The sequence below is a fragment of the Ammospiza caudacuta genome, chromosome 29 (assembly GCF_027887145.1).
Source record: "Ammospiza caudacuta isolate bAmmCau1 chromosome 29, bAmmCau1.pri, whole genome shotgun sequence".
Taxonomy (NCBI): Eukaryota; Metazoa; Chordata; class Aves; order Passeriformes; family Passerellidae; genus Ammospiza; species Ammospiza caudacuta.
Window position 1 is genome coordinate 659,700 of NC_080621.1, and position 25,388 is coordinate 685,087.

The window sequence follows — 25,388 nt, forward strand, 5'->3', positions numbered from 1 at the left end:
AAATGTTCCTAAATCCCCTCTAAATGTGCCTAAACCCCCTCTAAATGTGCCTAAATCCCCTCTAAATGTGCCTAAACCCCATCTAAATGTGCCTAAATGCCCTGTAAGGCTGTGCCGAGGTGGTTTAAGCCCACCTGCAGCTGTTTGATGGTCTCTCCGCCCTTGCCGATGACGAGGCCGGCCTTGCCCGCGGGGATCATCAGCTCCTGCACGCTGCCGTTGCCGTTGGCGGCGTCGGGGAAGGGTCCCGGGGGTCCCCCCCGGCCTCGGGACACGATGTCGTCCAGCAGCGCCTTGGCCTTCCTGGGGACCGGCGCGTGCAGGGGCGTTGGGGGAGGTTGGAGGGGGTTCAGGGGCGTTGGGGGAGGTTTAGAGGGAATTTGGGAGAGTTCAGGACATTTAGGAGAGCTTTGGAGCTTTTGGGGAGGTTTAGACAGGATTTGGGGTCCCCAGGGACTATTTTGAGGTCCCCAGGGACAGTCTGGGGTCCCAAGGACAATGTTGGGGTCCCAGGACTGTTTTGGGGTCCCAGGGCCGTTTTGGGGTCCCAGGGCCAGTTTTGGGGTCCCAGGGCCAGTTTGGGGTCCCAGGGCCGTTTTGGGGTCCCAGGGCCGTTTTGGGGTCCCAAGGACAATTTTGGGGTCCCAAGGACAGTTTGGGGTCCCAGGTCCAGTTTGGTGTCCCAGGGCCAATTTTGGGGTCCCAGGGCCAGTTTGGGGTCCCAGGGCCAGTTTTGGGGTCCCCAAATGCCATTTTAGGGTCCTCAAGGACAATTTTGGGGTCCCCAAGGACAGTTTTGGGGTCCCAGGGACAATTTTGGGGTCCCAGGGCCAGTTTTGGGGTCCCCAAAGCCATTTAAGGGTCCTCGAGGACAATTTTGGGGTCCCAGGGACAATTTTGGGGTCCCAGGGCCAGTTTTGGGGTCCCAGGGCAGTTTTGGGGTCACTCACTGCACGGCGTCGGGCGCCCCCGTGAGGGACACGCTGCGCTCCGGCAAGCCGCCGCTGTCTGGGGGCACAACGGGGTTCAGGGGGGTCCCCCCAAACCTTTGGGCGCTTTGGCCTCAGGTTGGGGGTTCAGGGAGGTTTTTGGGGTGCTCTCACCCCGGTTTTGGGGTGCAGGAGGTCTCGGGGCGCCCCTACCTGGTGAGATTTGCACTTTGCACCCCGAGTCCTGCTGGATTTTGTTGATTTGTTCCCCCCCTCGGCCGATGACTGAAAGGGGAAAATTTGGGGTTTGGGGGTCCCCAAAATTCCACAACTCCCTGGGACCACCCCCCAAATTCTTGGGAGCCCCAAACCCAAAATCCCCCTCAAAATCCCCAAAATCCACCCCAAAACCCTCAAATTTCCCCCCAAAAATGGCCCAAAATGGGGCTTGGGGGGGGTCCCCAAAATTCCACAACTCCCTGGGACCACCCCCCAAATTCTTGGGAGCCCCAAACCCAAAATTCCCCTCAAAATTCCTCCTAAAATCCCCCAAAATTATCCCCCAAAATTCATCCCAAACCCACCCCAAAATGGGGTTTGGGGGAGTCCCCAAAATTCCACAAATTTCTGGGATCACCCCCCAAATTCTTGGGAGCCCCAAACCCCAAATTCCTCCCAAAATCCCCCTCAAAATCCCCAAAATCCACCCCAAAACCCTCAAATTTCCCCCCAAAAAAGCCCAAATTTCCCCCAAAAATGGCCCAAAATGGGGGTTGGGGGGTTTCCAAAATTCCACAAATTTCTGGGACCACCCCCCAAATTCTTGGGAGCCCCAAACCCCAAATTCCTCCCAAAATCCCCCTCAAAATCCCTAAAATCCACCCCAAAAACCTCAAATTTCCCCCCAAAACCCCAAATTTCCCCCAAAAACGGCCCAAACTGGGGTTTGGGGGGTCCCCAAAGCCCCTGGGACCCCCCAAAACGCCCCCAGACTCACTAAGGCCGACCATCCCGTCAGGAACCCGGTACTCCTCGGTCACCGTCGTCCTGGGGGCACAAAAATCCCATAAATACCCCAAAAACCCCAGAGAAACCCCTGAAAACCCCCCCCAAATCCCATAAAAATCACCCCAAAAAAAACCCATAAAACTCCCCCAAAAATTCCCATTAAAATCCCCCAACCCCATGAAAACCCCATTTAAAAATCCCACTAAAAACCCCCCCAACCCCATTAAAACCCCATTTAAAAATCCCCATTAAAATCCCCCCAACCCCATTAAAACCCCATTTAAAAATTCCCATTAAAACCCCCCCAACCCCATTAAAACCCCATTTAAAAATTCCCATTAAAATCCCCCAACCCCATTAAAACCCCATTTAAAAATTCCCATTAAAATCCCCCCAACCCCATTAAAACCCCATTTAAAAATCCCACTAAAAAGCCCCATTAAAATCCCCCAAACCCCATTAAAACCCTATTTAAAATCCCCATTAAAATCCCCCCGACCCCATAAAAACCCCAAAAAGCCCCTTGTAAACCCAAGAAAAAATCCATAAAAATCCTCCCAAAAAAACTCCATAAAAATCCCCCCAAAACCCCTCCAAATTCCTATAAAAATCCCCCCAAAATCCCCCAAAAGTTACTATAAAAATCCCCCAAAATCCCCCCAAAAGTTCCAATAAAAACCCCCAAAATTTCCCATAAAAATTCCCAAAAATCCCCCAAAAGTTCCCATGAAAAACCCCTAAAAACCCCATTTAAAAAACCCTCCAAAACCCAATAAAAACCCCACATAAACGCCCACAAAAACCCCGCAAAAAAACTCCCCCAAATTCCCATAAAATCCCCCCCAAATCCCATAAAAATCCCTATAAAACCCCCCAAAAATTCCCATAAAATCCCATTAAAGACTCCATTTAAAACCCCATCAAATCCCCCCAAAACCCCCTAAAATCCCCCCAAATCCCCCAAAACCCCATCAAATCCCCCCAAAACCCCATCAAATCCCCCCAAACCCCCCCAAATCCCCATAAAATCCCCCCAAAACCCCATAAAATTCCCCCAAGACCCCCCAAAACCCCATAAAACCCCCCCAAAACCCATAAAATCCCCTCAAATCTCCCCCAAATCCCCATCAAATCCCCCCCAAACCCCATAAAAACCCAAACCTCCAAACCCCATAAAACCCCAAACCCCATAAAACCCCAAACCCCCCCAAAACCCATAAAACCCCATAAAACCCCAAACCCCATAAAACCCCAAACCCCCCAAACCCCCAAAGCCCATAAAACCCCAAACTCCCCAAACCCCAGACCCCATAAAACCCCAAACCCCCCCAAACCCCTCCAAACCCCCAAACCCCATAAAACCCCAAATCCCCCAAACCCCCAAAGCCCATAAAACCCCAAACCCCCCAAACCCCCAAAGCCCATAAAACCCCAAACTCCCCAAACCCCAGACCCCATAAAACCCCAAACCCCCCCAAACCCCCCCAAACCCCCAAACCCCATAAAACCCCAAATCCCCCAAACCCCATAAAACCCCATAAAACCCCAAACCCCCCAAACCCCATAAAACCCCAAACCCCCCCAAACCCCCAAAGCCCATAAAACCCCAAACTCCCCAAACCCCAGACCCCATAAAACCCCAAACCCCCCCAAACCCCCCCAAACCCCCAAACCCCATAAAACCCCAAACCCCATAAAACCCCAAACCCCCCCAAACCCCAAACCCCACAAAACCCCAAACCCCCCCAAAGCCCATAAAACCCCAAACCCCCAAACCCCACAAAACCCCAAATCCCCCAAACCCCCAAACCCCATAAAACCCCAAACCCCCCAAACCCCACAAAACCCCAAACCCCCCAAACCCCCAAACCCCATAAAACCCCAAACCCCCCAAACCCCATAAAACCCCAATCCCCCCCAAACCCCCAAACCCCATAAAACCCCAAATCCCCCCAAACCCCCCCAAACCCCCCCAAACCCCCAAACCCCATAAAACCCCAAACCCCCCAAACCCCATAAAACCCCAAACCCCCCAAACCCCCAAACCCCATAAAACCCCAAACCCCCAAACCCCATAAAACCCCAAACCCCCCAAACCCCCAAACCCCATAAAACCCCAAACCCCCCAAACCCCATAAAACCCCAAACCCCCCCAAACCCCCAAAGCCCATAAAACCCCAAACCCCCCAAACCCCAGACCCCATAAAACCCCAAACCCCCAAAGCCCATAAAACCCCAAACCCCCAAACCCCCCAAACCCCAATCCCCCCCAACCGCAGACCCCGTACCTGGCAGGGGGGTGGATGGGCCCCATCGGTGCCGGCAGCGCTGGGGGGGGAACCTGAGCCCTCCGTGGGGGTCCCCCCAAATTGGGGTGACCCCAAAATCCCCCCAAAATCCACCCCAAAATCCCCCCTGAAACATCCACCCCAAAAATCCCAAGTTCCTCCTCAAAATCCCCCCAAAATCCTCCCCAAATCCCCCCCCCCAAAATCCCAAACCTGAGCCCTCCGTGGGGGTCCCCCCAAATCGGGGTGACCCCAAAATCCCCCCAAATTCCCCCGAAAATCCACCCCAAATCCACCCCAAATCCCCCCCAAAATCCCAAACCTGAGCCCTCCGTGGGGGTTCCCCCAAATTGGGGTGACCCCAAAATCCCCCCAAAATCCCCCCAAATTCCCCCGAAAATCCACCCCAAATCCCCCCCAAAATCCCAAACCTGAGCCTTCCGTGGGGGTTCCCCCAAATTGGGGTGACCCCAAAATCCCCCCAAAATCCACCCCCAAAAAACCCACCCCAAATTCCCCCTAAAATCCAAAATACCCCCAAAATCCACCCCAAAATCCCAAATCCCTCGAGACCGGGGTGACCCCAAAATCCCAAATCCCCCCCAAACCCCAAATCCCCCCCAAACCCCAAATCCCCCCCAAACCCCAAATCCCCCACCCCAAAATCCCTTCAGGACCCCCCAAAACCCCTCTGGGAACCCCTAAAATCCCTTCAGGACTCCCAAAAACCTTTATGGGACCCCAAAAATCCCTTCAGGACCCCCCCAAATTCTTTCAGGACCCCAAAAACCCCTCTGGGACCCCCCAAACCCCTTCAGGACCCCTCAAATCCTCCCCCAGAACCCCCCAAAATCCCTTCAAGACCCCCAAACTCCTCTGGAGCCCCCAAAAGCCTTTTGGGGACCCCTCCAAACCCCTCTGGGACCCCTCAAATCCTCCCCTAGAACCCCCCAAAATCCCCTCAGGACCCCCCAAAATCCCTTCAGGAGCCCCCAAAATCCCTTCAGGCCCCCAAACCCCTCTGGGGACCCCAAAATCCCCTCAGGACCCCCCAAAATCCCTTCAGGAGCCCCCAAAATCCCTTCAGGCCCCCAAACCCCTCTGGGACCCCTCAAATCCTCCCCCTGAACACCCCCAAAATCACTCCAGGATCCCCCAAAATCCCCTCAGGACCCCCCAAAATCCCCTCAGAACTCCCCAAAATCCCCCCAGAACCCCCCAAAATCCCTTCAGGACCCCCAAACCCCTCTGGGGACCCCAAAAACCTTTTGGGCACCCCCCAAACTCCTCTGGGACTCTTCAAATCCTCCCCTGAACACCCCCAAAATCACTCCAGGACCCCCCAAAATCCCCTCAGGACCCCCCAAAGCCCCTTCAGGACCCCCAAACCCCTCTGGGGACCCCAAAAAATCCCTTCAAGACCCCCAACCCCCTCTGGGACCCTTCAAATCCTCCCCCTGAACACCTCCAAAATCACTCCAGGACCCCCCAAAATCCCCTCAGGACCCCCCAAAATCCCCTCAGAACCCCCCAAAATCCCTTCAGGACCCCCAAACCCCTCTGGGGACCCCCAAAACCCCCTCAGGACCCCCCAAACCCCCTCAGGGCCCCCCAAACCCCGCTCACCTTCCCCCTGCGCCGCCAGTTTCTTGCTCTCGGGCTGATCTGGGGGTGCACAATTCGGGGTTGGGGACCCCCAAATTTCCACCCCCAGCCAAAGTTTGGGGTCCCCCCGGGTTTTGGGGTTCGCTTCCCCCTCACCTCCATCCTCCAGCTGCCGTTTCTGCCCCCCAAAGGCCCCAAAATCCGGGGGGGGGGCGCTGTTGTTGGGCACGGGGGGCGCCGCGTCCCCCCCGATTTTGGCCGCGATCTGAGGGGGGAAAGGGGAAAATTTTGGGGGGTTGAGAAACACAAAAAGGAGAAAAGTCACCCCAAAATTCCCTCCTGGGAAACCCCAACTTGCTAGAAATAAATAGGAAGTAAAAAACAAATGAAATCGGGAAAAAATTGCATGAAAATTGTATTAAAATGACCCAAAATTGCCCTAAAATTGCCCCAAAATGCCATAAAATTATTCTAAAATTGCCTTAAAATGCTTCTGAATACCCCAAAATGCTCTTAAATCAACCCAAAATTACCTTAAATAACACAAAATTGGCTAAAATCCCCCTAAATCCCACAAAATGCCTCTAAACCCCACAAAATTACCGAAAGTAATATAAATTATCCTAAAATTGCCTTAAAACACCTCTAAATATTCCAAAACCTCATAAAATCACCCCCAAATCCTAGATCACCCCAAAATTACCTTAACCAACATAAAATTGGCCAAAGTGCTTCTAAATCACATAAAAAGCCCCAAAATCGCCACAAAATTGCTCCAAAATCCCACAAAATTATCCTAAAATTGTCCTAAAATGTTTCTAAATACTCCAAAATTTCATAAAATCACCCCCAAATCCCACAGGATCGCCCAAAATGCCCTTAAATCACCCCAAAATTGCCCCAAAACCTCACAAGAGTGCCCAAAATGCCCTTAAATCACCCCAAAATTGCCCTAAAATCCCACAAGAGTGCCCAAAATGCCCTTAAATCACCCCAAAATCCCACAAGAGTGCCCAAAATGCCCCTAAATCACCCCAAAATTGCCCCAAAATCCCACAAGAGGGCCCAAAATGCCCTTGAATCACCCCAAAATCCCACAGAATTGCCCAAAATGTCCTTAAATCACCCCAAAATTGCCCTAAAATCCCACAAGAGTGCCCAAAATGCCCTTAAATCACCCCAAAACTCCTCAGGATCCCCCAAAATTCCCCTGAATCCCCACAAATCCCCTCCAATGACCCCCAAAATCCCTCAGGACCCCCCCAAAAATCCCCCCAAGATGCTCCAAATTCCCCCCAAAACCCTCTAAAATTTCCCCCAAAACCTCGCAGGACGCCCCCAAATCCCCTCAGGACGGCCAAAACCCCTCAGAACTCCCCAAATTCCCTCGGGACTCCCTAAATTTCTCCAAAATCTCTCCCTGCCGCCTTTTCAACCCCTCAGGAACCCCCCAGACCACCCAAAACCCCTCAGGACCCCCCAAAATTCCCCTGAAACCCCACAAATTCCCCCCCAATGACCCCCAAAATCCCTCAGGACCCCAAAATCCCTCAGGACTCCCCCAAAAATCCCCCCAAGATGCTCCAAATTCCCCCCAAAACCCCCTAAAATTTCCCCTAAAACCTCGCAGGACCCCCCAGATCCCCTCAGGACGGCCAAAACCCCTCAGAACTCCCCAAATTCCTCTCGGAACCCCCAAATTCCCCTCAGAACTTCTCAGGACACCCCAAAACTCCCCTCCGGATGCCCCAAAACCCCTCAAACCCCCTCAGAACGCCCCCAAATCCCCCTCAAAATTCCCCCAAATCCCCCTCAGAAATCCCCAAGCGCCCTCAGGACCCTCCAGGATCCCTTAAAAACCTCCCAAATCCCCTCGGGATCCCCCCAAAACTCCCTCGGGACCCCCCAAATCCTTCTCAAAACCCCTAAATTCCCCTCATATCTTCTCAGGATGCCCCAAAACCCCACAGGACCCCCCCAAAGCCCCTCAAATTCTCTCAGAACCCCCAAAAATCCCCTCAGGACCCTCCAAACCTCACCAAGACTCCCCCAAGACCCCCCAAAACCCCCTCAGGACTCCCGAAAACTCCTCAGGACCGCCCAACTCCTCCTCAGAGCCCCCACATTTCCCTCAGGACCCCCCAAATTCCCTCAATTCCCCTCAGGACCCCCCAAATCCCCCTTAAAATCCGCTCAGGATCCCCCAAAACCTCCTGCCCTCTCAAATCCAACCTCTCCTGAGTGACCCAAACCCCTTCCCCACCCTTTGCTCCATTACCGCACTCGTTAATCCCCAAACTCCGCTCATTAGCCGCGCTAATTAATCAAATTAACGGCATAATTACGGTAACGGCGCCTCAACCGCCGTAATTACGGTACCGTGAGGAGGAAAAGGAGAGAAATAAACAGGAACGGAAAAGGCGGGAAAATCGTGAGGGGAAGAGGTCGCCCCTCCCCCCGCCCCCCCCCCGTTCTCCCCTCACGACCCCCGGTGTGGGGGAGGGGGGGTGGGGGAGGGGCCTTACCGGGAATGTGGGGGCGGGGGAGGCTCGGGAGGGATCCCCGGCGCCTCCCTCGCCTTCCCTCCGCCCCTCCGAGCCCCTCACCTGCCGAGCTCGCTGCACCGCGTCGGCGAACGCGTCTTTCCTGCCGGTGCCGCCGCCGCCGCCACCGCCGCCGCCTCCGCCACCGCTGCCGCCTCCGCCACCGCCGCCTCCTCCTCCTCCTCCCGGGCCGGCGCCGGGCCCGGCTGAGGGAGGGGCGGAGGGAGCGGCCCCCGGTTGCGGCGGAGGGGGCGGCGCGGGGCCGAACTCGGACATGGCGGAGGCGGCGACGGGAACGGGCCGCGCTCGCCTCAGGCCGCGCGGGGCAGGCTGGGAGGCCCCGCCCTCACCGGAGGAGCGCGACCAATCACCTCGCGTATTCGCGCTGACTGACGGACGTCTCACCCAATCAGATACTGAGGACAGCGCGCGGCGGCCAATGGGAGGAAGGAAGGAGCCGGCGCGCTGCGATTGAGGGGTGTTAGGTTGAGTAACAGCGGGAATAGCCAATGGAACGGTGAGAATGGACGCGGGGCGTGGGCGGGACGGACGGTGCGCGGCCAATCAGCGCATAGGAGACCCCGCGATTGGTGGAGGAAGCGGAAATAACGGAAAAGGCGGGGCGAGAAGTGATTGACGTTTGTTTTGACTAATCGAATTCGGCGTTATCCCCTCCCTCCCGCGCTGCGCAGCGATTGAATGACGTTTTTGAGTGACAGCCAGCTCAGCCAATAAAATCCACGGAGCGGGAAAGGCGGTGCTTTCTTAGATTGACAGCTCCGTGGATCAATCAGCGGCGGAAAACTCGCTGGCCAATCACAGCTGGGCTCGGCTGTGGGCGTTTGATTGGCAGCTCGCCCAGCCAATAGCGTGCGCCCCCGCCAGCACGGCGTCCAATGAGAGGCACGCAGTGCTTTTGGGGGGAAACAACGACCAATAGCGTGCGTGGAGCTTTCCCAGGGGCCCGCCCATGCCGGCAGACCAATTACTGGTTAATTAATAAATAAACCTTTATTGACATCACAGGGCGTGGCCACATTGGCCCCGCCCCTTTCACAGAGGCCTCAATTTGGGCCCAAATTGGAAAATTTTTGGTTTTAAAAAAATTCCTAAAAAATGTCCTGGGGGGAACTGGGGGCACCGGGACAGGTGAGAGGGGCAGGGACAGGGGAGAACAGGCACAGGTGCAGTGCCCAGATGTGCCCAGGTGTGCCCACATCCGTGCCCAGGTGTGCACAGCCTCGTCCAGGTGTTCACAGACGTGTCCAGGTGTGCCCAGCTATGAACAGACTCCTCCAGGTGTGCCCAGGTGTTCACAGATGTGCCCAGGGGTGTCTGCAGTTACATCCAGGTGTGCATGGCTTCATCCAGGTGTGCCCAGGTGTGTCCAGGTGTGCCCAGGTGACTCTGAAGTGATGCCCAGGTGTGCCCAGGTGTGCCCAGGTGTGTCCAGGTGTGCCCACAGCCACCTCTGAGTGCACTCAGCCCCTCCCAGGTGTGTCCAGGTGTGCCCAGGTGACTCTGAAGTGATGCCCAGGTGTGCCCAGGTGTGCCCAGGTGTGTCCCAGATGTCCCCCCAGGTGTCTCAAGGTGCACCCAGGTGTGCCCAGGTGTGCCAAGACATCCCTCAGTGTATCTGGGTGCACCCAGGTGTGTCCCAGATGTTCCCAGGTGTCTCCAGGTGGGGCTCGATGTGTCTCCAGGTGAGCCCAGGTGTCTCCAGGTGTGCACAACGTGGTCTAGGTGTGTCCAGGTGTCCATCCAGGTACACCCAGGTGTTCCCAGATGTCCCCAGGTGTCCCCAGGTGCACCCAGGTGTGTCCCAGGTGTGTCCCAGATGTCCTCCAGGTGTATCTGGGTGCACCCAGGTGTCCCCAGGTGTCCCCAGATCTTCTCAGGTGTTCTTTGGTGTCCCCAGGTGCGTCCCAGGTGTGTCCAGGTGCATCCAGATGTCCACCGGGGTGTCTCCAGATGTTCCCCAGAAGTTCCCCAGGTGCGTCCCAGGCATATCCAGATGTTCCCCAGGTGTCCCCAGGTGTGCCCCAGATGTTCCCAGGTGTCCCCAGCTGTCTCGGCCCCTCAGGGCTCCTCCTCCTCCATTGCCAGCGGCCACTGGGGGGGACAAAATGGCGTCACCCGCGTGTCCCCAAGCCCCGCCCCCTCCATGTGCTCACCTGCATGTCGCCAAGCCCCGCCCCCTCCCGGTGTTAACCCCGCCCCTCCAGGCGTTAACCCCGCCCCCTCCATGCGCTCACCTGCGTGTCACCAAGCCCCGCCCCCTCCAGGCGTTAACTCCGCCCCCTCCAGGCGTTAACTCCGCCCCCTCCATGTGCTCACCCGCGTGTCGCCAAGCCCCGCCCCCTCCAGGTGTTAACCCCGCCCCTCCAGGCGTTAACCCCGCCCCCTCCATGTGCTCACCTGCGTGTCACCAAGCCCCGCCCCCTCCAGGTGTTAACCCCGCCCCTCCAGGCGTTAACCCCGCCCCCTCCATGCGCTCACCTGCGTGTCGCCAAGCCCCGCCCCCTCCAGCTGTTCCGGAACCTTCCGGAAGGCGGCGTTGCTGAAGCTGATGCTGTTGGTGCTGCGCCGGCGCCACCAGCGCCACAGCGCCCGCCCGGCCAGGCCCAGGCACACGAACAGACCTGGGGGGGCAAAAGTGGGGGTCGGGGGAGGGTCCCCCAAAATTTGGGGAACCCCAAAAAATCTGGGAGAGCCCAAAATTCTGGGATTTTACCCCAAAAATTCGGGATTTTGCAGCAAAAATCTGGGGTGCCCCATTGGGATCAATTCAGGGAGCCCCCTGGTGGCTGCAAGTGGGAACTGCAGGAAGGGGGCGACCGCCCCTAAATCCAGGATTTTACCTCCCAAAAAATCGGGAAATCACCCCAAAATTCGGGATTTCACCCCAAAGAACCGAGATATTCCCCTAAAAAAACAGGACAGCCCCCCAAAATCTGGGAGAACCCAAAAATCTGGGATTTTACCCCAAAAATTTGGGGTTTTGCCCCCAAAATCTGGGATGCCCCTTTGGGATCCATTCATGGAGCCCCCTGATGGTCACAGGTGAGAACTGCAGGAAGGGGGCGACCGCCCCTAAATCCAGGATTTTACCTCCCAAAAAATCGGGAAATCACCCCAAAATCTGGGATTTCAGCCTAAAAAACAAGGACAGCCCCCCCAAAATCTGGGAGAACCCAAAATTCTGGGATATTCCCTCAAAATTTGGGATTTCACCCCCAAATTTGGAGCTACCCCAATGGGATCAATTCATGGAGCCCCCTGGTGGCCACAACGGGGAATTGCAGACACGGGACACCCCCCTCCCCCCCCCAGTTTGGGAACCCCCCCTCAATTTGTGACCCCTTCCCCCCTCCAAGCTCCCCTCCATTTTTGGGGACCCCTCCCATTTCCCCTCCCCCACCCCCGTGATTTTAACCCCTCCCCCCGTCCATACCAAGGGACAGCAGGACCCCCAGTGACGTCATCCATGGCCCCGCCCCTCTGGCCCCGCCCGGTTGGATGAGGTCACCTGTGGGAATAAAACTGATCAGGGGGCGTGGTCAAATGATAAGTGGGCGTGGGCCACATTCCCAAGGGGCGTGGCCGTGTGTGCTGAGTGGGCGTGGCCTCACCGTTGGGGGCGTGTCCCTCGGTGCTGAGGTCGCGGCTCTGGGGCTCCGGTTCGGGGGTCCCGGGGACGGCTGGGGGGGACACAGAGAGGGGGAGGGGTCACCTGGGGGGTTTTGGGGGGGGTCTCACCTGTCCCAGGTGTGGCTGGGGAGGGTCTGGGGGGGATTTTGGGGGGGTCTGGGGGGATTTGAGAGGGTTTTGAGTGGTCTAGGGGTGTCTCTGGGGAGGTTTTGGGGGGGGTCTCTGAGGGGATTTGGGGGATTTTGGGGGGGCATTTTGGGGTCTCACCTGTCCCAGGTGTGGCTGGGGGGGTTTTGGGGGGGTCCCCGGGGGTCTCACCCACCATGGCAGTTGCGTCTGGGGGGGTTTGAGGAGTTTTGGGAGATTTTGGGGGGTCCCGGGGGGGTTTCACCTGTCCCAGGTGCATCTGGGTGGGGATTTGGGGGGGATTTGGGGGGGGTTTTGGGGGGATTTTGGGGGGTTTTGGGGGGATTTTGGGGGTGTCTGGGGGGATTTGGGGGGGATTTGGGGGGATTTGGGGGGTTTTGGGGGGATTTGGGGGGGGATTTGGGGGGTTTTTGGGGGGTTTTGGGGGGATTTGGGGGGTTTTGGGGGGATTTTGGGGGGATTTGGGGGGGATTTTGGGGGGTGTCTGGGGGGGATTTGGGGGGGATTTGGGGGGATTTGGGGGGTTTTTGGGGGGGTTTTGGGGGGGTTTTGGGGGGGATTTGGGGGGGGGTTTTGTGGGGATTTGGGGGGTTTTTTGGGGGATTTGGGGGGGATTTGGGGGGGTTTTTGGGGGGGGTTTTGGGGGGATTTGGGGAGGATTTGGGGGGGATTTGGGGTCTCACCCACCATGGCAGGTTCTGTTGTCGGGGCCCAGCCCCATTCCTGGGGGGCAGCTGCACTCGAAGCCGATGGGGAGATCCCGGCAGGAATGGGAGCAGCCCCCAGACCCCTGCAGGCACTCGTTCACCCCTGGAAATACCAAAAGATATCCCAAAAATTCAAAAATTCCAAAGCCAAAAATCCCAAAATCCCAAAAAATCCCAAAATTCAGCACCCCAAAATCACAAAAAAAAAAAAAAAACCAACAAAAATTCCAACCCCAAAGCCCCAAAAACCCCCAAATGCCAAGAATCCTAAAATCTCAAATTCGAAATATCCCAAAACCTAAAAATACCAAAATCCGAAAAGCTCAAAATACAAACAATCCCCAAATCCCAAAACCCCCCAAAATTCCCAAATCCCAAAAGCTCAAAAGCCCAAAAATCCCAAAAATCCCAACATCAAAACCCCAAAACCCCAACTTCAAAAGGGACCAAGACCCCAAAATCCCAAAAAAAACCCAAATTCCAAAATTCACCACATTTTTTTGGGGGGAGGGAATTTTTTGGGGGATTTTTGGGGGCCATTTTGGCGACAATTTTTGGGAGTTTTGTCTGGTTTTTGGGGGATTTTTGGGAGAGTTTTTGGGGGTTTTTGGATCTGATTTTTTGGGGGCTTTTGGGGCCTTTTGGGGGAGATTTTTGGGTTTCTTGGGGCAATTTTTGGGGGGCTTTTGGGACAATTTTTGTAGGGTTTTTGGGGCATTTTTTGAGCCATTTTGGGGGGGGAAGTTTGGGGGGATTTGGGGGCTTTTGGGGCTGATTTTGGGGGGATTTTTGGGTTTTTTGGGGCAAATTTGGGGGGCTTTTGGGGGCAGTTTTGGGGGGATTTTGGGACAGTTTTTGTAGGGTTTTTGGGGCAGTTTTGGGGCATTTTTGGAGCAATTTTGGGGGGATTTGGGGCAGTTGTGGGGCTGATTTTTGGGAGATTTTGGGACAATTTTGGACGGATTTTTGGGGCATTTTTGGGGAAGTTTTCAGGGCATTTTTTGAGCCATTTTTGGGGGAACTTTGGGGTTTTTTAGAGGGGATTTTGGGGTCTCTCGGGGCAGTTTTTGGGGGTTTTCTGGGAGGTTTTTTTGGGTTTTTTTTGTGGGATTTCGGGCCCCTCCTCACCGCACTCCTTGAGCGGCTCGTCGGACCAGTCGCGACAGTGGCGCCGCCCATCGCAGACCTGCGCTATCGCGATACATTCACCCGAGCGGCAGCGGAACCGCTGCGGGCCGGGGCACGACGGGGCTGGGGGAAGAGAGGGGGGCTCAAGGACCGAGAGACCCCCAAAAATATCCCAAAATCCTCCCCAAAACGGCCCCAATAATCCCCCTAAAAATCCCCCAAATTTTCCCAAAAATATCCCCAAATATCCCTAAAAACACCCCCCAAAATCCCTAAAAATTTTCCCAAACATTGCCCCAAAATTCCTCCCTAAAAATCCCCCCGAAAATTTCCCAAAAATCCAACCAAAAACTCCCTGAGAATCCCCTAAATAATCCCTAAAATATCCCCCCAAAATCCCCCATAATTTCTCAAAAATCCCCCCAAAAAATCCCTAAAAATCCACCCAAAAATATCCCTAAAAATCCACCCAAAAATATCCCCAAAAATCCCTAAAAATCCCCCCAAATTTTCCCAAAACATCTCCCAAAATTTCCCAAAGAATCCAAAAAAAACCCCTAAAAATTTCCCAAAAAATCCCCCCAAAAATCCCTAAAAATCCCCTCGAAAATTTCCCAAAAATATCCCTAAAAAATCCCAAAAAAATCCCCTAAAAAAAAATCCCCCCAAAATTCCAAAAGATCCCCCCGAAAATTTCCCAAAAATCCACCCAAAAAATCCCCTAAAAATTCCCCAAAAATATCCCCAGAAATTCCCAAAAATCCACCCAAAAAATCCCCTAAAAATCCACCCAAAAATATCCCCAGAAATTCCCAAAAATCCACCCAAAAAAACCCTAAAAATCCACCCAAAAATATCCCCAAAAATTCCCAAAAATCCACCCAAAAAAACCCCTAAAAATCCACCCAAAAAAATTTCCCAAAGAATCCCGAAAAAATCCCCAAAAATTTCCCAAAAAATCCCCCCAAAAATATCCCCAAAAATTCCCCCAAAATTCCCCCAAAATTCCCCCAAAATCCCCCAGACCCCGCCCCTCCCTCCCTGACGTGGCCCCGCCCCCCTGACGTGGCCCCGCCCCTGCCGCACCCTCCGGACACGCCTCCTCGTCGTCTCCATGGCGACAGTCACGTGTCCCGTCGCAGGCGCGCGCCGCGGGGATGCAGCGCCGGTCGCGACACAGGAACTGCCCGGGGGGGCACGGCGGGGGCGGGGCTACGGACAGAGGGGCGGGGTTAGAGACAAAGGGGCGGGGTTAGCGACAAAGGGGGCGGGGTTAGAGACAAAGGGGCGGGGTTAGAGTGGGGTCCCTCCCAGTCCATCCCGGTTTGCTCCCAATTGATCCCAGTCCCTCCCAGTATAACCCAACCTCCTCCCAGTCCCTCCCAGTTTGTTCCCAGTCCCTCCCAGTATAACCCAACCTCCTCCCAGTCCCTCCCAGTCCATCCCAGTCTGATCCCAGTTCCTCCCAGTATAACACAACGTCCTCCCAGTCCCTCCCAGTCCATCCCAGTCTGATCCCAGTTCCTCCCAGTATAACACAACGTCCTCCCAGTCCCTCCCAGTCCATCCCAGTCTGATCCCAGTTCCTCCCAGTATAACACAACGTCCTCCCAGTCCCTCCCAGTCCATCCCAGTCCATCCCAGTTCCTCCCAGTATAACACAACGTCCTCCCAGTCCCTCCCAGTTTGGTCCCAGTCCCTCCCAGTTTGATCCCAGTCTGTCCCAGTGCCTCCCAGTTTGATCCCAGTCTGTCCCAGTGCCTCCCAGTCTGTCCCAGTCCCTCCCAGTTTGTTCCCAGTTCCTCCCAGTATAACCCAACCTCCTCCCAGTCCCTCCCAGTTTGTTCCCAATTGATCCCAGTCCCTCCCAGTCCATCCCAGTCTGATCCCAGTTCCTCCCAGTATAACACAACGTCCTCCCAGTCCCTCCCAGTTTGGTCCCAGTCCCTCCCAGTTTGGTCCCAGTCCCTCCCAGTTTGATCCCAGTCTGTCCCAGTGCCTCCCAGTTTGATCCCAGTCCCTCCCAGTATAACCCAACCTCCTCCCAGTCCCTCCCAGTTTGCTCCCAATTGATCCCAGTCCCTCCCAGTACAACCAAACCTCCTCCCAGTCCCTCCCAGTCCATCCCAGTTTGATCCCAGTTTGTTCCCAATTGGTCCCAGTTTGATCCCAGTCCATTCCAGTTTGTTCCCAGTCCCTTCCAGTTTATCCCAGTCCCTCCCAGTTTCTCCCAGTCCCTCCCAGTTTATCCCAGTTTGTTCCCAGTCCATCCCAGTTTATCCCAGTTTGTTCCCAGTCCATCCCAGTCCCTTCCAGTTTATCCCAGTTTATCCCAGTCCCTCCCAGCCCCCCGCACTCACCGCAGCCCTGTTCATCGGAGCTATCGCGACAGTCGGCGGTGCCGTCGCAGCGCCACCCGCTGGCCAGTCCCCTCCCAGTTTATCCCAGTTTATCCCAGTTTGTTCCCAGTTTATCCCAGTTTATCCCAGTCCCTCCCAGTCCCTCCCAGTTTATCCCAGCCCCCCGCACTCACCGCACCCCAGTTCATCGGAGCTATCGCGACAGTCGGCCGTGCCGTCGCAGCGCCACCTCCTGGCCAGTCCCTCCCAGTTTATCCCAGTTTATCCCAGTTTCTCCCAGTCCCTCCCAGTTTATCCCAGTTTCTCCCAGTCCCTCCCAGCCCCCCGCACTCACCGCACCCCTGTTCATCGGAGCTATCGCGACAGTCGGCGGTGCCGTCGCAGCGCCACCCGCTGGCCAGTCCCTCCCAGTTTATCCCAGTTTGTTCCCAGTCCCTCCCAGTTTCTCCCAGTCCCTCCCAGTTTATCCCAGTTTGTTCCCAGTTTATCCCAGTTTGTTCCCAGTCCCTCCCAGTTTCTCCCAGTCCCTCCCAGCCCCCCGCACTCACCGCACCCCCGTTCATCGGAGCTATCGCGACAGTCGGCCGTGCCGTCGCAGCGCCACCCGCTGGCCACGCACTCCCCGGAGCCGCAGGGGAACTGCAGGGGGGGGCAGGGCGGGGGGGGGGCGGGGCGTCCCGCACAGCCCCTCCCCCTCGTCGCTGCCGTCGCGACAGTCGCGGTCGCCGTCGCAGCGCCACAGGCGGGGCACGCAGCCGCCGTCGCGACAGCGGAACGAGGACGGGGGGCAGGGCGGCGTGGGGGGAGGGGCGCAGCCCAGCTCGTCCCGCCCGTCGGGACAATCGCGGTCGCCGTCGCATCGGAAATGTCGCGACAGGCACGACAGGTCCCCGCACTGGAAATGGTCCGGAGGGCACGGGGGGTGCGCTGGATGAAGAAATCCGTTTGAATAAATTTGCATAAATTTGAATAAATTTAGTTAAATTTGAATAAATTTGAATAAATTTAAATAAATTTGAATACGTAAAATTGATTTTTTAAATAAATAAAATAAAGTAAAACAAAATAAAATATAATGAATTACAGTTAAAATAAAATAAAATGAATTACAATTAAAATGAAATAAAATAAAATAAGATAAATGAATTACAATTAAAATGAAATGAAATGAAATAAAATGAATTATAATTAAAATGAAATAAAATAGAATGAAATAAAATGAATTACAATTGAAATGAAATAAAATAAAATGAAATGAATTACAATTAAAATGAAATGAAATAAAAGAAAATAAAATGAATTACAATTAAAATGAAATGAAATGAAATAAAATAAAATAAAATGAATTACAATTAAAATGAAATGAAATGAAATGAAATGAACTAAAATGAACTACATTTAAAATGAAATAAAATAAAATGAAATAAAATGAATTACAATTAAAATGAAATGAAATGAAATAAAATAAAATAAAATGAATTACAATTAAAATGAAATGAAATGAAATGAAATGAACTAAAATGAACTACATTTAAAATGAAATAAAATAAAATGAAATAAAATGAATTACAATTAAAATGAAATGAAATAAAATAAAATAAAATGAATTACAATTAAAATGAAATGAAATAAAATTAAGTAAAATAAAACAAAATAAAAAACAATTAAATTAAATAAATTAAAATTAAATTAATATACCATAAAATAAATTCAAATAATTGAAAATAAATTGAAATGAATTGAAATAAAATAAATTGTAATAAAAACAAATTATTATATATATAGTATGACATAAAAAATTCTATAATAACATATAATAAAATATAATGTAATATAATATATAATATATATTATAAAATATAATAAAAACTAATTATATTAAAAATAATAAAATAATAAAAATTAAAAAAAAACAAAATAAAATAAAATATACATAAATTAAATAATAAAAAAAAATAAAACAAAATAAATCAACTTAACCCAAAAAATTCACCCCAAAATAGTTCAAAATAACCGAAAAAAATTGAGAGAAAATAACCCAAAATAAACAAAAAAAAAGGGGGGAAAATAGCTAAAAAACCTAAAATAAAATAACCCCAAAATTAAAAATATTCACCTAAAACAGCTGAAAATTACCCCGAAAATGGGGGGAAATAATAAAAAATAAATTAAAATAAATAAATAAAAATCAAAAAAATGAAAATATTCCGATATTTGGGATATTTTATTCCAATTTTTGGTGAATTTTAACCCAATTTTGGTGAATTTTATTCCCATTTTTTGGGGTTTTTATCCCATTTTTGTGGGATTTTTATCCCATTTTTGTGGTTTTCATCTCCATTTTTGGTTTTTTACCCCATTTTTGGGATATTTTACCCCAATTTTAGGTTTTTTCTCCTCATTTCGGGATTTCCGCTCCACCCTTGAAACTTCCTCTGGAATTTCGGAGTTTGACCCCAACTTTTAGGGCGGCTCCTTTTCCCTTTTTCACCATTTCTAACCCAAATTTTTGTGTCCCTCTCCCATTTTTTGCTCCTTTCCCCTCATTTTTATATTTTCCCCTCATTTTTGGTGGTTTTTATTTCGATTTTTTGGGTTTTTTTCTCCATTTTTTGGGGTTTTTATTCCGATTTTTTTCCCCCATTCCGGCCCCACCCGGGCGCGCCCTCCCCGCGCGCCGCGCGCTGATTGGCTGCCTCAAGCCACGCCCCCGCGGGTGGCCAGTCTGAGCTCAGCCAATCAGAGACGCGTCCGCCGAGGGGCGGGGCGAACCGCGCGCGCTGATTGGTTCATCGCGGGGTGGGTGGGGATGAGGGGGCGTGGCCTCCGATGGGGTGGGGCGGGGTCGCGACACGTGGGGGGAACCCGGGGGGGAATTTGGGGGGTCCTGGGGGGGAAATTGGGGGAACTTGGGGGGATTTGGGGGAATTTGGGGGTCCTGAGGGGATTTGGGGGATCCTGGGCAAATTTTGAGGGTCCTGGGGGGAATTTTGAGGGGATTTGGGGGGTCCTGAGAGGTCCTGGGTGGGAATTGGGGCGTCCTGAGGGGGTTTTGGGGGGATTTTGGGGGTCCTGGGGGAGATTTTGGGGTTCTCAGGGCGGATTTTTGGGATCTTGTGGGATCCGGGGGCGATTTTGGGGGTCCTGGGGGGGATTTTGGGGTTCTCAGGGCGGATTTTTGGGATCTTGTGGGATCCGGGGGCGATTTTGGGTTCCTGGGAAGACCTGAGGGGATTTTGGGGGGTCCTGGGAGGATCACGAGGAAATTTTGGGGGTCCCGGGTCGAATTTTGGGGGTCCTGGGGGGATTTTGGGGTCTCTGCCCCTCTCACCTGTGCTCGGTGTCGCCGCCGCCGCCGCTGCCAGGAGGAGCAGGAGGATCCCGGTGGTCCCGAATCCCCTCCCGGTGGTCCCGGATCGGTTCCCGCTGGTCCCGGATCGGTTCCCGGTGGTCCCGGGTCCCATCCCGGCCGTTCCCGGTTCTGTTTTCGGTCCCGCCCCGGTTCGGGAGCGGAACCGGAGCTGAGAGAGACCCGGGAGCTCCGAACTGATCCCGGTGCCGGTGCCGGTCCTGGTGGGTCCCGGTGCCGCTCCCAGTCCCGGTTCCGGTTCTGATCCCGGTTCTGATCGCTCCCGGTACAAATCCCGGTGTTTATCCCGCTCCCGGTCGTTCCTGGTTCTGATCCCCGGGTTTATCCTGATCCCGGTGGCTCTCGGTGTTAATCCCGGTTCTAAACCCGATCCCGGTGTTTATCCCGGTACCGGACGCTCCCGATCCCAGTTCCGGTCCCGGTGCCGATCCCGGTGTTAATCCCGGTCCCGGTCGCTCCCGGTGCTGATCCCGGTACAGATTCCGGTCCTGGTTCAGATCCTGATCCCGGTCCAGATCCCGGTTTTTATCCCGGTACCGGACGATCCCAGTCCCGGTACAGGTGCCGATCCCGTTGCCGATCCCGGTTCAGGTCCCAATCCCGGTCCCGGTGCTTATCCCGGTACCGGACGCTCCCGGTCCCGATTGTGATCCCGATCCCGGTGCGGATCCCGGTCTGCTCCCAGTCCCGGTGCCGGTTCAGGTCCCGGTGCCGATCCCGGTTCTGATCCCGGTCCCGGTGCCGCTCCCGCTCCCTCCCGGTGTCCCCGCGGCCGCGGCTCCGCTCGGGCCCCATTTAACGGGCGGGGGGCGGAGCCCGGGGCGTTCAAAAAGGGGGAGGGGAGGGGCGGAAAACCGGGAATGAGGGAGGGGCGGGAAAAGGGAACGAGAGAGGGAAAACCGGGAATGAGGGAGGAAACCGGGAATGAAGGGAGGAAACCGGGAATGAGAGAGGGAAAACCGGGAAAGGAAACCGGGAATGAAGGGAGGAAAACCGGGAATGAGAGAGGGAAAACCGGGAGTGAGAGAAACCGGGAATGAAGAAAGGAAACCGGGAATGAGAGAGGGAAAACCGGGAATGAGAGAGGGAAAACCGGGAAAGGAAACGGGAATGAGGGGCGGGAAACCGGGAGGGAAACGGGAATGAGGGAGGGAAAACCGGGAAGGGAAACCGGGAATGAAGGGAGGAAACCGGGAATGAGAGAGGGAAAACCGGGAATGAAGGGAAGGAAACCGGGAATGAGGGAGGGGCGGGAAAACCGGGATAAAAGGAGGAAAAGCGGGAAAGGAAGCCCGGAATGAGGGAAGGGAAAATCGGGAGCGAAATCCGGGATTAAGGGAGGGAAAACCGGGAATGAAAGGCAGGAAAAGAGGGAGGGGAAACCGGGAATGAGGGAGGAAAACCGGGAAAGGAAACCGGGAACGAGGAAGGGGAACCGGGAGGGGAAAGCGGGATAAAAAGCGGAAATCCGGGAGGGAAAAACCGGGAAAGGAAACCGGGAATGAGGGAGGGGCGGGAAAATGGAATGAGGGTCGGGGAAACCGGGATAAAAGGAGGAAAACCGGGAGGGAAAACCGGGATAAAAGGAGGAAAACCGGGAGGGAAAATGGGGAACGAGGAGGGGAAAAGCGGGAGGGGAATGAGGGACAGAAAAAGAGGGAGGAAAACCGGGAATGAGGGAGGGAAACCGGGAGGGAAAACCGGGAATGAGGGAGGGAAACCGGGAGGGAAAACCGGGAGGAGAAATCGGGAATGGGGAAAGGGAAAAGTGGGATTGAGGGGCGGGAAAAGAGAGAGAGAAAACCGGGATGAAGGGAGGGGAAACCGGGAGGGAAAAGCGGGAAAGAGGAAAGGGAAAACTGGGAATAAGGGAGGGCCGGGAAAACCGGGATGGAAGGAGGAAAACCGGGAGGGAAAACCGGGATAAAAGGAGGAAAACCGGGAGGGAAAACCGGGATGGAAGGAGGAAAAGCCGAAGGGGAAACGGGGAAGGAAAATGGGGAATGAGGGAGGGGGAAACCGGGGATAAAGGGAGGAAAACCGGGAAAGTAAACCGGGATAAAGGGAGGAAAACCGGGAAAGGAAACCGGGAATGAAGGAGGAGGAAACCGGGAGAGAAACTCGGGATGAAGGGAGGGAAAGGGGGACGGAAATTCGAGCTAAAGGGAGGAAATCCGGGCAGGAAAAACCGGGATAAAGGGAGGAAAACCGGGAAAGGAAACCGGGATAAAGGGAGGAAAACCGGGAGAGAAACTCGGGATGAAGGGAGGGAAAGGGGGAGGGAAATTCGAGCTAAAGGTTGGAGGAAATCCGGGCAGGAAAAACCGGGATAAAGGGAGGGAACGGCAGCAAGGAGAAAAGGGCTCCATTTTCCCGTTTTCCATCCCCAAAAATCACCCCAAAAAACTCCTCTGGAACCCAAATTCCCACCCTGGGTCACCCCAAGTTCCCAATTCCCACCCAGGGACCCCAAAAAATCCCCTCTAGAACCCCAAGAATGACCCCAAAAACTCCTCTGGAACCCCCAAAAATCCCCCCCAGGGAGCCCCAAGAACCCCAAAAATGACCCCAAAATCTCCTCTGGAACCCCCAAAAATCCCCCCAGGGAGCCCCAAGATCCCCCCAAAACCCCCAATTTCCCCCGTGATTTGATGGATTAATTCATCAATTAACTCTGGACTCGGCTCCCGTTGGATCAATTAATTTATTAATTAATTCTCGACCGTTTGGGGACCCAGGGGCAGCGACAGCGCCGGGGGTGGGGGAGGGGCCGGGACAGCCCAAGGCTGAGCTGGGCCGGGGGGCGGTTGGGAACACCCAGGGGGGGTTTGGGATGGTCCGAGGGGATTTAGGAACACCCAGGATGGATTTGGGATGGTCCAAGGGGATTTAGGACCATTCAGAATGGATTTGGGATGGTCCAGGATGGTCCAAGGGGATTTAGGAACATCCAGGATGGATTTGGGATGGTCCAGGATGGTCCAAGATGGATTTGGGATGGTCCAAGATGGATTTGGGATGGTCCAAGGGGATTTAGGAACATCCAGAATGGATTTGGGATGGTCCAAGATGGATTTGGGATGGTCCAGGAGGGATTTAGGAACATCCAGGATGGATTTGGGATGGTCCAGGATGGATTTGAGATAGTCCAGGATGGTCCACGATGGATTTGGGATGGTCCAAGGGGATTTAGGGTGATCCAAGGAGATTTAGGAACACCCAGGATGGATTTGGGATGGTCCAGGAGGGATTTGGGATGGTCCAAGGGGATTTAGGATCACCCAGGATGGATTTAGGGTGATCCAAAGGGATTTAGGAACACCCAGAATGGATTTAGGATGGTCCAGGATGGTCCAAGATGGATTTGGGATGGTCCAGGAGGGATTTAGGAACACCCAGGATGGATTTGGGATGGTCTAAGAGGATTTGGGATCACTCAGGATGGATTAAGGAGCATCCAAGAGGATTTGGGACCATCCTGGACCACCCAAATTTGGGCCAATCTGGACCTGGGACCACCTGGACCAACCCGGGCCAACCCAGGATGGATTTAGGACCAACCCAAGAGGATTTGGGATCACTCAGGATGGATTTAGGGTGGTCCAAGAGGATTTAGGATCATCCAAGAGGATTTAGGAGCATCCACGATGGGTTTAGGATGGTCCAGGATGGTCCAAGAGGATTTAGGATGATCCAAGATGGATTTGGGATGGTCCAGGAGGGATTTAAGATGATCCAGGATGGTCCAAGAGGATTTAGGAGTGTCCAGGATGGTCCAGGATGGATTCAGGATCGTCCACGATGGATTTGGGACGGTCCAGGACGGTTTAGGATGGCCCCAAGATGGATTTAGGAGCATCCAGGATGGATTTAGGACGGTCCAAGGGGATTTAGGAGCATCCAAGAGGATTTGGGATCATCCTGGACCACCCAAATCTGGGCCAATCTGGACCTGGGACCACCTGGACCAACCCGGGCCAATCCAGGCCAACCTGGGCTGAGCCAGGATGGATTTAGGACCAACCCAAGAGGATTTAGGAGCATCCAGGATGGATTTAGGAGCATCCAGGACCACCCAAATCTGGGCCAATCTGGACCTGGGACCATCTGGGACCAATCCAGGCTAATCCAGGCCAACCTGGGCTGATCCAGGATGGATTTAGGACCAACCCAAGAGGATTTAGGAGCATCCAGGATGGATTTAGGACGGTTCAAGAGGATTTAGGAGCATCCTGGACCACCCAAATCTGGGCCAATCTGGACCTGGGACCACCTGGACCAACCCGGGCCAACCCAGGATGGATTTAGGACGATCCAAGGGGATTTAGGAGCATCCAGGACCACCCAAATTTGGGCCAATCTGGACCCGGGACCACCTGGACCAACCCAGGCCAATCCAGGCCCACCTGGGCTGATCCAGGATGGATTTAGGAGCATCCAAGAGGATTTAGGAGCATCCAGGACCACCCAAATCTGGGACAATCTGGACCTGGGACATCTTGGGACCATCTGGGACCAACCCGGGCCAACCCAGGATGGATTTAGGACCAACCCAAGAGGATTTAGGAGCATCCAGGACCACCCAAATCTGGGACAATCTGGACCCGGGACCACCTGGACCAACCCAGGCCAATCCAGGCCCACCTGGGCTGATCCAGGATGGATTTAGGAGCATCCAAGAGAATTTAGGAACGCCCAGGATGGATTTAGGACGGTCCAAGAGGATTTAGGAGCATCCAGGACCACCCAAATCTGGGCCAATCTGGACCTGGGACATCTTGGGACCATCTGGGACCAACCTGGGCCAACCCAGGATGGATTTAGGACCAACCCAAGAGGATTTAGGAGCATCCTGGACCACCCAAATCTGGGACAATCTGGACCTGGGACCACCTGGACCAACCCGGGCCAACCCAGGATGGATTTAGGACCAACCCAAGAGGATTTAGGAACGCCCAGGATGGATTTGGGATGGTCTAAGAGGATTTGGGATCACTCAGGATGGATTTAGGACGGTCCAAGGGGATTTAGGAGCATCCAGGACCACCCAAATTTGGGCCAATCTGGACCCGGGACCACCTGGACCAACCCGGGCCAATCCAGGCCCACCTGGGCTGACCCGGGTATAAATACGGGCGCGGATTTTGGGGTTTTTTTGGGGTTTTCTTTTTTGGGGTTTTCTTTTTTTTGGTTTTTTTTTGGGGATTTTTTTTTTGGATTTTCAGGATTTTTGGGAATTGCGGCGTCGCTGCCGTCGGAGCTACGGGGGGAGGGGAATTTTGGGGTTTTTTTGGGGTTTTTTTTTGGGGTTTTTTTTGGGGGGGGGGTTTCTCAGAGTTCCGGAGCCGTGGAATGTTCGGGGTTCAGTCGTCCTCGGTGCCGCTGCCGGAGCGATCCTGGGGAGGGATTTGGGGTCAGATTTGGGGATTTTGGGGTTTGGGGTCAGGATTTGGGGTTGGGATTTGGGATTTGCCTTCGGGATTTGGGGATCAGGATTTGGGATTTGGGGTTTTAGGATGGGATTTGGGATTTGGGGGATTTGGGAAGGGATTTGGGGTTTGGGATTTGGGGTCGGAATTTGGGATTTGGGTGATTTGGGATTTGGGGGATTTTTGGTCAGGATTTGGGGTCAAGATTTGGGATTTGGCGTTG

General features: G+C 53.8%; 3 protein-coding genes across 3 annotated transcripts in view; all 3 read right to left on the reverse strand.

Moving 5' to 3' along the window:
- Positions 1-8,661, reverse strand: part of KHSRP (KH-type splicing regulatory protein) — a 29,995-nt gene extending 21,334 nt beyond the window's left edge. The window contains 8 exon segments of the mRNA XM_058821478.1: positions 135-303; positions 951-1,008; positions 1,143-1,214; positions 1,927-1,976; positions 4,226-4,265; positions 5,852-5,890; positions 5,987-6,095; positions 8,437-8,661. Of these exon segments, the coding sequence (XP_058677461.1) occupies positions 135-303; positions 951-1,008; positions 1,143-1,214; positions 1,927-1,976; positions 4,226-4,265; positions 5,852-5,890; positions 5,987-6,095; positions 8,437-8,649 (750 nt within the window). The 5' untranslated portion in view covers positions 8,650-8,661.
- Positions 8,662-9,387: 726 nt separating this feature from the next.
- Positions 9,388-20,531, reverse strand: LOC131569136 (SCO-spondin-like). The gene is given in 11 exon segments (XM_058821360.1): positions 9,388-10,485; positions 10,873-11,015; positions 11,828-11,902; positions 12,006-12,074; positions 12,859-12,981; positions 14,007-14,129; positions 15,093-15,218; positions 16,915-17,020; positions 17,022-17,293; positions 19,698-20,100; positions 20,274-20,531. Coding segments are annotated over 11 exon segments (1,731 nt in total). The 3' UTR covers positions 9,388-10,452.
- Positions 20,532-22,464: 1,933 nt separating this feature from the next.
- The window catches only part of SMARCA4 (SWI/SNF related, matrix associated, actin dependent regulator of chromatin, subfamily a, member 4), a 58,999-nt gene continuing 56,075 nt past the window's right edge, over positions 22,465-25,388 (reverse strand). The window contains 1 exon segment of the mRNA XM_058821484.1: positions 22,465-25,132. Within this exon segment, the coding sequence (XP_058677467.1) occupies positions 25,100-25,132 (33 nt within the window). The 3' untranslated portion in view covers positions 22,465-25,099.